The sequence below is a fragment of the Motacilla alba genome, chromosome 14 (genome assembly GCF_015832195.1).
Source record: "Motacilla alba alba isolate MOTALB_02 chromosome 14, Motacilla_alba_V1.0_pri, whole genome shotgun sequence".
Taxonomy (NCBI): domain Eukaryota; kingdom Metazoa; phylum Chordata; class Aves; order Passeriformes; family Motacillidae; genus Motacilla; species Motacilla alba.
The window spans coordinates 16,514,927-16,527,727 of record NC_052029.1 but is presented as its reverse complement, the minus strand read 5'-3'; the positions used below and the strand labels follow the sequence as shown (position 1 = coordinate 16,527,727).

At 37.7% G+C, this 12,801-nt stretch overlaps 2 protein-coding genes across 12 annotated transcripts in view; both read right to left on the bottom strand.

Moving 5' to 3' along the window:
* KCTD5 (potassium channel tetramerization domain containing 5) overlaps window positions 1-1,410 on the bottom strand; it is a 32,295-nt gene extending 30,885 nt beyond the window's left edge. For all 4 annotated transcript variants that reach the window (XM_038151020.1, XM_038151021.1, XM_038151022.1 and 1 more), the window contains exon 1: window positions 949-1,410. In XM_038151020.1, coding sequence (XP_038006948.1) covers window positions 949-1,377 — 429 coding nt within the window. In that variant the 5' untranslated portion in view covers window positions 1,378-1,410. The remainder of the gene's footprint in view (window positions 1-948) is intronic.
* A 9-nt stretch (window positions 1,411-1,419) lies between these two features.
* PDPK1 (3-phosphoinositide dependent protein kinase 1) overlaps window positions 1,420-12,801 on the bottom strand; it is a 31,975-nt gene continuing 20,593 nt past the window's right edge. For all 8 annotated transcript variants that reach the window (XM_038151014.1, XM_038151011.1, XM_038151007.1 and 5 more), the window contains 7 exons: window positions 11,897-11,965; window positions 11,305-11,401; window positions 9,835-10,008; window positions 9,187-9,404; window positions 8,318-8,375; window positions 7,260-7,412; window positions 1,420-6,667 (listed from right to left, as the gene is read on the bottom strand). In XM_038151014.1, coding sequence (XP_038006942.1) covers window positions 6,560-6,667; window positions 7,260-7,412; window positions 8,318-8,375; window positions 9,187-9,404; window positions 9,835-10,008; window positions 11,305-11,401; window positions 11,897-11,965 — 877 coding nt within the window. In that variant the 3' untranslated portion in view covers window positions 1,420-6,559. The remainder of the gene's footprint in view (window positions 6,668-7,259; window positions 7,413-8,317; window positions 8,376-9,186; window positions 9,405-9,834; window positions 10,009-11,304; window positions 11,402-11,896; window positions 11,966-12,801) is intronic.

Sequence of the window (12,801 nt, the reverse complement as noted above, 5' to 3'; positions counted from 1 at the left end):
TTTATAGGTAAATTTAAGCTCTCCATAAAAACCTCAACCAAAACCAAAGACAAAACAATTCCCACACCACCACACTTCAACTTTTTTTCCTTCTAACTCAGGAACATTACATTCTGTTCCCTATCTTAAGTGTTCAAATATCCTTTCTGGAAGTTATGCCTGAAAAAATGATGAAATCTACTAACCTCACTGGAAAAAAAATTTCTAAATTTATATATAATAAGCAACTCCTTATTTTTAACCTGTTGGTTATAGGGTTATAAGCTGTTCCTTTCTTTTCCCTAACTTTTTTGTCCGTGATGCTCTCAAATTTCTTTCAGAGCCAGCACTATATACTTTATATCCATTACTACATACCACACCACAAATCTTAATAACTTTCTTCCCCTACTAAAAATGAGTCAGAGTGAATACCAAAATATTCACCCACTACTTGCAATCTATGCAGAATATGCAACATTTTTCTCTAAGAATTGCTGAAAAGACAGAATGCTACGTCTAAGTGAGAGATTATTATCAAAAGTACTTTGCTCTGGTTCTTGTAATTGAACAAGGGAATAATGACAGTGCAGAAATAACACAGTGTCAGTGCATGCAGATATTTCATTAAAACGCTAAAAACTAAACTCCGTCAGACAACATAAAAATATTAACCAAACGTACAAACGATACTGCGCTGTCTGCTGTAATTATGAGCAGTTTTGTCATTCACGAACCCAACTGCTTCGCACGACAGCACTCATTAAGCAACACTCTTCAGGAAGACTCCCTCCACGGCAGCAGAGTCGTTCCTGCCGCCCCTCACCGCGCCGCCGGGCCCCGCGTTCCCTTCACGCCGGCGGCCGCCTAGACAGGCGTCACGGCGGGACCGGGCACCAGCCGCAGCGCGCCCTCAGCGCGGCAGGCGGGGAGCGGGCCCGGAGCGGGCGCCGCGGGGCCGGCGCTCACCTTGTCCGAGTCCAGATCGGGGTCGGCCTGGCAGAGGCGGAAGAGGAAGGACTTAGGGTCCCTGCAGAGCGTCTGTCGAGTGGTCAGGAAGCAGGTGCCCCCCACGTTCAGCCTGACCCACTTGCCGGGCCCCGCGCCGGGCAGCGGCGCCGAGCTACACCGACGGCAGGGCCCGCCCGCGCCGAGGCCGCCAGCCGGGGGCACCGGGAACTCACAGCGGTTCTCCGCCGCCATCCTCGCCACCGCCGGAAGAGGCCGCCCCGGCTGCTTGGCCGTCGGCGCACCGCCCACCGGAAGCGTCGGCTGGAACAGCGCCCTGCCTCTCTCGCCCGCCGCCCGAGCGGCTCCGGCTGGGGGCCCGGCAGCAGCGCTCACGCCGGCGACAGGGCCGCCGCGGGGCCGGCGGCCGCGGGCCCGTCTGTACCCCATGCCCCCCGCCCCACGGCGGAAGGAAGAGGCGGAGGCCGCGCAGAACCCTACATGCCTTTATTACAGACTACCAAGCATAAGTGAAATCCGTCATCCAGTCACTAACTACACATCTACAGCACAGATCTGTCAAGAGGAGAATAAACAGTCATTAAATTATGAGATATGATTAAATCATCGACCAATAGAAAATTTATATAATAAAGCCAGAAAAAAGGTGTAAAATATAGTTTACAATAATTATTCACATTCAAGGCTGTACATCAATACATACAACACCATGGCCCCGAACATGAATTCAATCCAAATAATTCATATATTAGAATTTAAATAACACAGACTGAACTAGAGGCCAACAAGAGCCAGCAAATAACCTTAGAAGAATAAAAATACAAAAGTGTATATCATATCATTGCATTATTTGCTTCTGTTTTCACGAGTTCTTGGAGGAGGGGAGATTGTTTTGTGGTATGTTGAGAGGGGGTCAGGGGATTTGTTTCTTTGGGGTGGGTTATTTTTTTCTTTTTTTCTGTACATCACAGTTACAGCTACAAACCAGGTAGAGCATATTACACGTGTAACTGACTGCCAGCAACCTGAAAACAGCATACAACTATCAGAACTGATTATGGTTCCTGGTTCCTAATATTTCTCTTTAGTCACATATAGTTTTCAGTTCTGCTACCATTGTGAATGTTCACCACATCAAGTCAGTTAGTACATGGCGATAGGAAGCTTTGTCAAATGGCAATCATCTACATTCATGGCCCAGCTGATAGATTTCTCTCCTGACCAGGGACAGGACTTGAGGAAATGGTATGAAGCTGACTCACAGGAGCTTTACATTAGGTGTCAGGAAAAGGTTTTTTACTCAGAGGGTGGCTGGAACAGGCTCCCCAGGAAGTGGTCACACTCTCAAGCCTGCCTGAGTTCAAGAAGGTGTCTGGCACATGGTGAGATTGCTGGGGAGTCCTGTGCAGCACCAAGAATTGGACTTGATGACCTTGATGGGTCCTTTCCAACTCAGTATATTCTTTCTAAAACCAGGCTACTGGGTGCTTAAGAACCTCTCCAACTGTTTGTTGCATAATGGCAATTTCTTCTATGAAAGAGGAAACATTCTGAAATTATCAGTCATAAATGAAAACATGCCATTTTAGATTACAGAACTACTTGTCTGTAAGCTCACTTGATCAACTGATAGACAATCTGCATCATGGGGCTTTGCAGGAGCATTTCCATTTGATTCATAAAATATTTCCATGAAGCTTTACAGGCATTCAGCAAAATTTCAGATATAAATACTGCACCTATTTGTGCAATTTACAAGTAGAAAGAATGATCAGAATCCATCCAGAGACCACATCTTTAGGCAACTATTAATACACAAGTTCTCTCCTCAGCAGAAGTGTTGAAATCAAATGTTTTGTCCACAGGCCAAATGAAGTAATTGTCTTGACTTTACTCAATCATTCAGAAGAAAATGTACATGTGGGAAATTCCCATAATTCTTCAAAGTTCCCAGCACAAAAAAATAATTGTATCAAGCACATTAAAGTAAGCATCTTGAACTATGAAAGCTGATTAGAATAATCACATCTTTGTTTCAATCCACAATTCTTTTCAGACATATATAGTAGATACTTCACAATTAAATCACATCAGAAGGAGAAAAGTAGAGCACGGTACTGATAATTTGATCTTTTCAGCACCTAAGTGCCTAGCAAATGGAATCATAATAGGCAATATCAGTCTGCTAGCAGTGCCTCAACATCACATCTGAAGTAACTCTTTCTTAATACAAAACCTTTACAAAACTGGACTTTAAGGCAAATGGTAACAAACTAATTTCTCAGTTTATTAAAGTAGTTCTAAACTTCTTGTGACTGGGCAGTAGTACTTCATCCTTTTTTAAGCTCCACACCACAGAAAAAGATGGAATAAATACCTTTCTGAAGTTCAAATACCAAGCAAAGCAAAATTACAACATTATTGAGCAGATTCTTCATAAATGATTGACAATTGCTGAAATTTCAAGAAATGGAATGAATCAACAGATTTGGTTTTCAGTAGGTCAGCAGTAAGGAGAAATCTTAAGAAGAGTCTTCAAGTACCTAAATTTTTTTTTCTCCTTTGAACACCTTGGATTAAAAGCAGAAGAATCACCTGGCCTATGTGCAGCTCTGAAGAACCTCCCTTGCACATTTCATTCCATGAACTCCCATGAAGCACAGGAATGATCTTCAGGACAAAGACCTGCTTCTACCCCACATCAGGTATAAGCATTTAAAATGGGTACCAGCCCTTCATAGTATGCAGCACCTTTCAACACATATTTAAGTGGACAAACTGGTAAAACATATTTGAATCCATGATTGCTTGGTGATGCCTTACTCTATACTCTTGCCACCTTTCAAACCACAGATTCTACACGTAGTCCAAGAAATAGAAATACCTCTCCAGGAAAGTTCTAGTTCCTTCCCAAAAAAGCAGTAGCTAAGTAAGACTGGATTAGGAATACTGAAGCTCTAAGTGGAGTGATGCCTGTAAGACATGCTTACAGGTTTCCAATAACAGCATTGTCAATTAAAAAAAAAAAAAAAAAAGAACTTCTAGAATGCAGACATCAGCCTTCCAGATACCTTCTTGACAGCTTACTGCTACCAAGATCTACAAGGCTGGCTGAAAGCTTTTGGTGGGCAGGATGAAAGACTACTGAGAGAAGATTTTCAAGGTGTGAAAAAACACAATTAATGTGCTATGGTAAAATGAATAAAAATCTAAATATTACAGAAAACATGTTTAAGCACACCAAGATCTCTACCTAGTTAACAAGCCAATGAAGGTCATTTTGCCAGACTTTTTATGCAAGGCCAAGTTTTGTCACACTGAACAGCAGTGGCACTGTGAATCTCCATCACTGCCAAACTCTCCTGTATGAAGTTGTGAATACGTCTGTCCAGATCTCAATACCAGAGACTAAATCCACAAGTGGTAGGGTTGTCTCCAGTGGACACCATACATGGCCGGAATTTGACAGCTGGAGAACAAATGAATAGCACTGCAACAAAATACAGGTCATCTTGGTTAGAACAGCATGTATAGCTTACTACAGACACAGATCAAAGGTACAGTGTGCTATTCAAATTTGAGTGACAAGGAGTATATTTTGTATGTGATGGAATTTCTCAGGATGCAAAGGGAACACTTTTCTGTGTTCCTCAGACATTTACAGGTATAATACCCTTAATTCCAGACACAGTAAGCCAGGGATTTGCCTCTCTCAGGTTTCCGTATGTGATGGGATACAGACGACTACAGGAATGCAGTTGCTACAAAAGAAAAGGCAACTGCACTGTCTCTTTTAAAGACTGGAAAAGCTGAACTGCCATCAAGTTCAACCACATAACACAGTTTTTAAGAGATCAATAATAAATCTCCCTCACCCTGTACAAGAAAATATTTGACATTCACATATTTTCTGAGAAATCTGAAAAGCCATTGTTCTTAAAATACTGCTTCTAGAGAACAGTAGCCTATGAGTTTTTTTCAACATTGTAGAGAAACCTTTCTTTAGTGGAAGGAAAAGCACATCATAGTATGACAACTCAAAATGCAAAGTAATGGTATATGTAATGAGTGAATAAATAGGTGTGATGTTTATACTGCTTTTAAAACAAGGAAGGAATGCCTTTGTCCAGACCTAGGTCATTCTCCTCTGCAAGGTTTAGGAACACAAGCATGTAGAAAATACCACTGGGGAAGTTTTTTTTAACACACAGGAAGTTGTGTCTTTGTAACATGACAAGAAATGTTTGACCACAAAAAACAGCCGTAATTTGAAGAAGATACAGGAGATCGATATGAAAAATATTTTCATTTTACAGATATGCTTTAAGTACCATATATTTTCCCCTTTGTATCAATATTTGTCTTTGATTTTCTCACCAGATTACTTTATTATCTGTATTTCAATTCCTTACATTTTTTCCAGAGTTCCTGAATGTTTGGCCAAGGACCAAAAACAGAATTGACATCTCATTACACAATGAGACAAAAAAAATGTCAAGTAATCAATTGTACAAAGTTTTCACATTTCCTTCTCTACCCAAGAAAATAGGTTGGCCCCGCTAAAATGCACAACACATGCACATCCTGGAAAGAAAGCTTCCAGCCCTCATCTGCTGAAAAGGTGAAAAACTATCTACTATTTCAATAGTAGCTTTTTCTCCCCCATACTAACTAGTTCCTCTTTTAGTTAGCATTAGTTAAAAGCATGCTGGTAAGTTTATTGTCCCTTGATTAATCACACATATGACTTATATTAAAATTTAAACATAATGTTTAAAATGCTTCAGAAGCCAACATTTCCATTTTAGAAATTTCAGTGCTATGTTCAGCATTTTACTCTCTCAAAAGCTTTATCATTGGAGCCTGTCTGCCAGACAAATACATCTGATTCATTCACATAATTACTATAGTACCACACAAATCCTGCAACCAGAACTATGTTAGGAATTACACAAGGGTGCAACCAACCTGGCTATAAATGCCATATACCAATAAGCTGGGGGACTGTGAGGAAAGGAAAACAAAAAGGTGGTACTTAGGAGAGGCATATAAAAGCTCCCTGATGAAACACAGTTTAATGATAATCTGAGAGTCACAGAAAACTCCAGCCCCATAAAATGCAAGGCTGGTACATGATTCGGCGTGTGTGCGTGTGGATTGGTTTTAACTCATCATAAGTGAAGCTGGTAATGCAAGGTCTATCCACTAGTCTGCAGCAGAAACAGAACTGAAGTGCACAAAAGCAAGATCTTCACAGCAATGATATGCATGTGGAAGCCTCAACAGAAACACAAAGAGCGAGCAAAGCAACCCTGAATTCCATTAGGTTTTTGCTTTTCTTCCTTTTTTTTCTTCTTAAAAAAAAAAAACCAAAAAAATCACACAAACAAACAAAACAACCAAAAACCCCCAAAAAACCAAAAAACCCCCAAACAAACAAAAGAAGAAAACCAAAAACAAAAGCCAAAAAAAAAAAAAACAACCCAAGAACATTTCAGACGTATGCTTCCCCTTGAGATGGTAATAGGCGGGTTGAAAAGATTCCTCTGATCGGCTGCACACGGAGTTCTAGCAGCAAGTAGGGAAACTGGGAAATTTTGGATGAGCTTTACTATTTTGCAGCATTCTGGTGGTATCTGTGCCGCCAAACTTCATGTATCTTTTTGCACCATTTATGAGCATTCCCACTTGGGTCCATCAGGTAATATGTCCTGTTTGGCTATAAGTGAACAACATTTTAATGATTACTCCAAACATAGTTTAACCAAAAAGCAGTAGTAATTCTGCACCTACCAATAAAATAATTATTCAGAATTAGCTTGTTAACTTTCTGAAAGTTAATTTACAGCTACATAACATTATATATTACTGATTAACCATTTTAAGTAATCAGCTGACAATATATTATTCACCTCATGCAAGGTGAATATATGATTCACTACATGCAAGGAGGGCTAAATGTTAAGTCATCAAGAACATCCTTCAAAGCCCAAAATCCACTTATGGCTAATTTAAACACAAATAATTAAAATACAGTTGCATTTTTGTGATAAATGTGTATGTCAGAGTGAGATTTTGTGTGATTTTTGTTTTATTATTATTCAATTTTGTTTGGGAGTGTGGATTTTGTGCCTTTTTTTGTTGGTTGACTTTATTCAGGTTTTTGTTTAGTTTTGTTTTAAATTAGGACTATGAAATTTTGTATCAAAGCAATTATACTTTCTCCAGAAAAATATTTTTGATAACTTAACTTTGAAATTGCCCAAGGACCTTAGAGCAATTTACAAAGAAAATTCAGAAAATAAACTTACCGTGTGAACAAAAAATGTCTTAAAATTCTTGGCTTCTGGACGCAACTCTAAAGACCATGGAATTTCTCCCTTTAGAACTTTGTTGACAGGATCCACATAATACAGGTGGGGTCCTTCCGTAAGCAGCAATTGGCGCCGACGTGCAAACAATCCCTACCAAGAAAAGTAGAAGTAGCAATGCGAAAACAAACAAACAAACAAACGCCAGCAAAATCCATAAGGGAATTAAAGATGTAAATTTACACATCTCTGAACTGAACAACAGAGGCAGGATAAAACCAGCTCAGTGCTAGGATGGCATATTTGGGTTTTGGGGAGGGTGGGACTTTAATTTTACTTTACCTATTTTACCTTACTCCTTTTTTAGGGTGTTGCCGTGCATTATTCTACTACATGGCGAAACACAAGTACTATTTTAGGAAAGTATCTTCAAGTTCTAGCAAAACCTGAAACACCTAGTGGCAAGGAGTGAAGCAGAATCTATTTCTCAAAGAAATCAATAGTCATGATTTTGTAGAAAAGACTACGAAGAAGCAAGTAGTAACTTAGGTGAAAGAGAACCTTCCTTCCGCTAAAGATGATGCAGACTATCCTTGCTTATCTGTAAACTGCTGAAATTAACATCTGAAACTAACATCACCTCTGCCTCTTTCAGGATAAAGGCGCAAAGTCAGATCCAGGAAAAAAAGCACAGTTGAGAACAACATTGGTAATTTTTTGGTATTTTTGGTTGAAACCACATTCAGACATGCATCAAGAAAGTTTTTATTAGATTATATCAGTTTGGGAGGAGGAAATCTCATTCGCTACAATCTCAAAATAAAAGCATCAATAGCAGATTTACTTAGGCTTTTCCAAGAAATGAAGAACACATCACTAAATAAAGAAAAAAAATCCAATCTACTCACAAGAAAACACTGAATTTTCAAAAATAACTTGTTTATAGGTGACAAATTGTTTAAACAAGGAAGCTTTAAAACAAGCTGCTTATCTATGCTGCAGCTGTGCAAAAATTTGACAGCTCAATCTTGTTACAGGAAATTAAGAAAAGCCCTTACCTTTCTTTTGTCCACTGGACCCATTTTTAGGATTAAGTTATTTTCTACAAACTGATGCCTTAGAAAAAGAAAAATAACTATTACTCCAGAAATAATTGTTTCACAGAAACAGCTATACTGATCAAATAGTTTTTCATGTAACAACTTTAGTACGTGAGTTTTGGACTCTTCCTTAGCCCAGACCAGTGAGTTTTTCCTAAAATTTGACAGGGCGTGAAAAAACCAACCAACCAAAACCAAAACCAAACAAAAAACCAAAATGAAACAGAAGAACTTAAATCAAACAGAACCAACAAAACAACAACAAAAAAAAATTAACAAAGCCAAACAAAACAGGAATAAAAAATAAACAAGAAAACTCCAAACAAACCAACAAACCAGCCAACAACAACAACAAAAAAAACCCCCTTTGCATCCCCCCTGCACCCCCCAACAACAATGACAAAAAATTCACACATGAGAGATTTCTCTAAAGAGCGAAAAGAAATGTTGTTACATAGTCTGGAGGTATTTTGGTTAGATATCCACAGAATATTAACATGCAAAAAATTCCAACAACTTATGGCATCTGTAAGAAAGGAAGAACCTTTTCTAGTTCTAGGACTGTAGTGCGAAGACTCCGCAGCACTGGATAGCGTCATTCTGCCTATCTTATAAATGCACTCCACATCATCTTCTAATCCTTGTAAATTTTAGAAATATAGTATTAGCTTTTTCTGCTATTGCTTTAAAAATAGAAGAAAAATCTAGTTGCTAATTGTTTACTTGAAAATACTAGGATTGACAAATATTATTTTGAATCAAAATCACTTATTTTCCAGGATTCTTTATTGCTGTGCAAGTTATTTAGCAACATTCAAAGATCCTACCAAGGATTTCCACCAGCTTGTTTTGCCAGAAGTAACCTCTTTTCATCTTCAGAAAACTGTAAATCCAGCTCAAAGGAATTGTTGTCAAGATCATGAATATACTGTTCAATATTTCCTCCTGATGTCTGTGGTGTACTTGTCTCTGCAGCAGACAGTGAATGGGAAGAGGCAGAACTAGAAACTTGCATGCAACCGAACTGACTCAGGAGATTGTCATACTAAAGGAGGAAACAAAATAAAGTAATTAAATGTCTTTTTTTAATAAAAGCTTATTTTGCATTCAACTGTGGCTTTTAATTTAATCATGCTTTAGTTTATTTTGCTTTTGGGCCAAACTCCAGCCTACTCCCTATAGATCAGCAAGCATCTATGCAAAAAAGTATGACTGATCAAAAGCAAACCAGCCTTGTTTTTTCAAAATACTCACTTTATCAGAAAACAAATGCTGATTTAAGTAAAAATTTAACCAGCAATATTTATTACATTCTTAATAATTAAAATCTTCATTAAAATATAACTAATCCATAGCTTCAGTGAAAATATTTATATTAGTATTTAAATTATTTACTTATATTAATATTCAATATTTATGCTATAATGGAAGTCTCAGGCAGCATCAGAGCTGAATACAGCAGTAGACAAACATACATTTCCGTAACAGTCTTCATCATCCTCTGACATAGCAGGTAAATATGCTGTAAGTTTAGGGGGTGTCTGAAGATGTAGGTTCTCCCACACAATGGATTCAAAGAAGGGGTGAGCCTTAAGAGGTTCATATCCTCCCATTTCTTCACAACCTAATCGGTTGGTAGCATCTAGAACCTAAGCAAATTAAAATTAAGTCAAGCTGCATAAAATACTGACAAAGGGCAAGCATTATTCACATTTGCAAAGCACCATGTGAAAATGTAAAACCAGTCACCCTGCCCTAAGCATACATATCTATAATATAAGGAGGCTGTTTATAACAAAAGATGTTATTTGTCACCATGTCTTGTCAACAAGATTTTGCATTAGATCAGCTCACAGATCTAAGGATGGGAGCACTTCTTTAGGTCGACACAATTTTTTGGCTTTGCTTCTTCATAAAGACTGAAACAAACATACAAAGAAGGCCTGATGAAGCACACCTCATTTTAAGTTTAGTCCACCATCACATTCTAGTGATGCAAGAAGCTGTGGAAACTACAGTTGGTGTTAAACATCAGCCTCTTAAGCACCTCAAAATGACACAGTTCTCAGGATACAACCAGCTTAATACAACCTGGATTTCACCATTCAGGAGACGCTGGCTTGTCCGTAGAACTGGACTTGGACGCAGGAATGCACTAATAGGCCTTTTAGGTTGTATTTATCATCATCCACAAAGGTTAGTGTTTCCTCCCCATCCCGTGCTAATATGATAGATTATTGAACTTAAAGAAGCTTATAACACCTAAAATGTTCTCTGCATATTCACTTGAGTGTCATGACTATAATCTCACTGATGGAACAGAACTACTTTTTCTTCCTGCTTGTCAAACCTTCATGGGCACAGTAATTCTTAGGCTGATAGTACTGAGACATGTTAAGTGCATGCTAAAATGCGAGGCAACTGGATTTATATTGTAATGAATATATCTGCCTGTGATGTACAGGATGCTGTTTTCAACTAAATGATCCCTTATACAACTCAAACCAAATTAATCTGAGAACTATGTAAACCTAAGTATTTGAATCTTAATTTCTGTTTGTAATGCACAGTGTCTAGAATTGTTTGCTTCCATTTCATAGAAAGACATTCCTTGTCCTTCTAACAATTCTTGTTAGAATTCAGATTTTTTTTTAAATCAAAGTACTGTTTACTAACAGATGTTGATTTTCAAGACAGTCCCCTACACAGTCAATAATGCTCACAGATGTTCATATTATAAGATTTGCAAGAGTGCATAGAAACTTTAAGAAAAGAGAACTACATAAGCTGAATGTTTTCCAATGTCATCAAACCATTTACTGACAAATCAATTTCAGTGATACATTTTGGTTTAAGAACTTAGGCATTTAGGTACTTGGTCAGTAATTAAAAAAAAAAATCAAGACAAGCATACTACATTCAAGAATGAAAGCACAAATATTTACCAACAGCTTTTCCACAAGGTCTTTTGCCTTGGGAAAAAATTTTTCTGGGAAGTCATATTCCAACTTTATTATCTTCTGGAATATAAGATATTCATTTCTGCAGAAGAGAAAAATATTAACTCTTGTGAGTAGTTCTCCATGGTTCTTTTACCTTAACCTGAATAAACCAGACAAATATTAAACAAAAAATCTACAAGTTAAGTTACGTTCCTATAAATCTTCCTAGGGTGAAGGGGTACTATGATCCTGTAAGCACCAGATACTTGAGCAATAACAACAAAAGCTCAAATGACTCAACAGAGAGTGTTAAGGATATGCCTTATAAACCTCTTCACATACAGTTATATAGTTACCATCATGGCACAAATTACATGTGAAGTTCTAGGATAGCTTAAGGAATCGCCCTCTCAGGAGCTCTAGTTATGGCTGTCTAAGCAACTTCATGACATCAAAAAGGACAAATAAAAGCAGGCACGACATTAATACCAGCTCTGCATAATGAAAATACTTCAGAACTGCTAGTAAGGTAAAAATCCAATCAGAGGCAATATATTTATGATCCACATGTAAATAATAGGCTAAAATCTCTTACCCAGCTCTAAATGGAGGCAATCCAGCAACAAGTTGATATATTATGCATCCCAGAGCCCAGAGGTCAGAGCTTCAAAACAAAGAGGAAAAAACATAGAATCTTTTTTTGTGAAAGAAATCTTTAAAAAGAAATCTAAAAAGAAAAATTCTTAACCTTCTGCTACTTAAAACATAGCATGAACCCAGTTGACAAACCTGCTTTGTCTATTTTCCATACTATTTTTACTTTAGCACTTGACAGAAGAGTAGGCTAGCAACACAACTTAAAAGAAAAAACTGTAGAGTAACAGTTCCACAAAAACTGACTCCAAGCACAAGTGGAAGACAGGTGAATTCTCAGTCAAAATAATGGGTAAGTAATGACTTTGAAAAGAATATTGATTATCCACATGATGATTCAAAGATGCATCCAACTTAATTCAATATATGTCCCTTCAGAGTTAAAATACTTTCCTCTTAATATTTGATTTAAAAAAAAATTACAATACAATTTTTTACCTTTTTCACTAAAAGCTTTTCTTAAGACACACACAAAAAAAAAGACAAGCTATAATGATAAAGGAAAGCTATGTTCTAGTGCGGCAGGTAAAGGAAAGTTAAGCTTTAGTGTGTTGGCCTGAAAGAACACTTTTAACTTATTTTACCTCAAGGTAAGCTACCCATAGATTTGATTAAAGTGTCAAAATCCTCATGGAAGACTAAAATACTAACAAAGACTTAAAACTACTCAAATTAAGAGTTTTCTGTACAGGTGAAGCATTATGCATCTTCTAAAAGGAGATGATATTCTAATTAAGTCTTTCCATTAGCCAAAAGAGTGAAAAGCTCTTCACTAAAAGAAGATGTGAAAAGTCTGATAGTATCTCTATCACTTCAAGAAATGCTAGCACAAATTACTAGACCTAT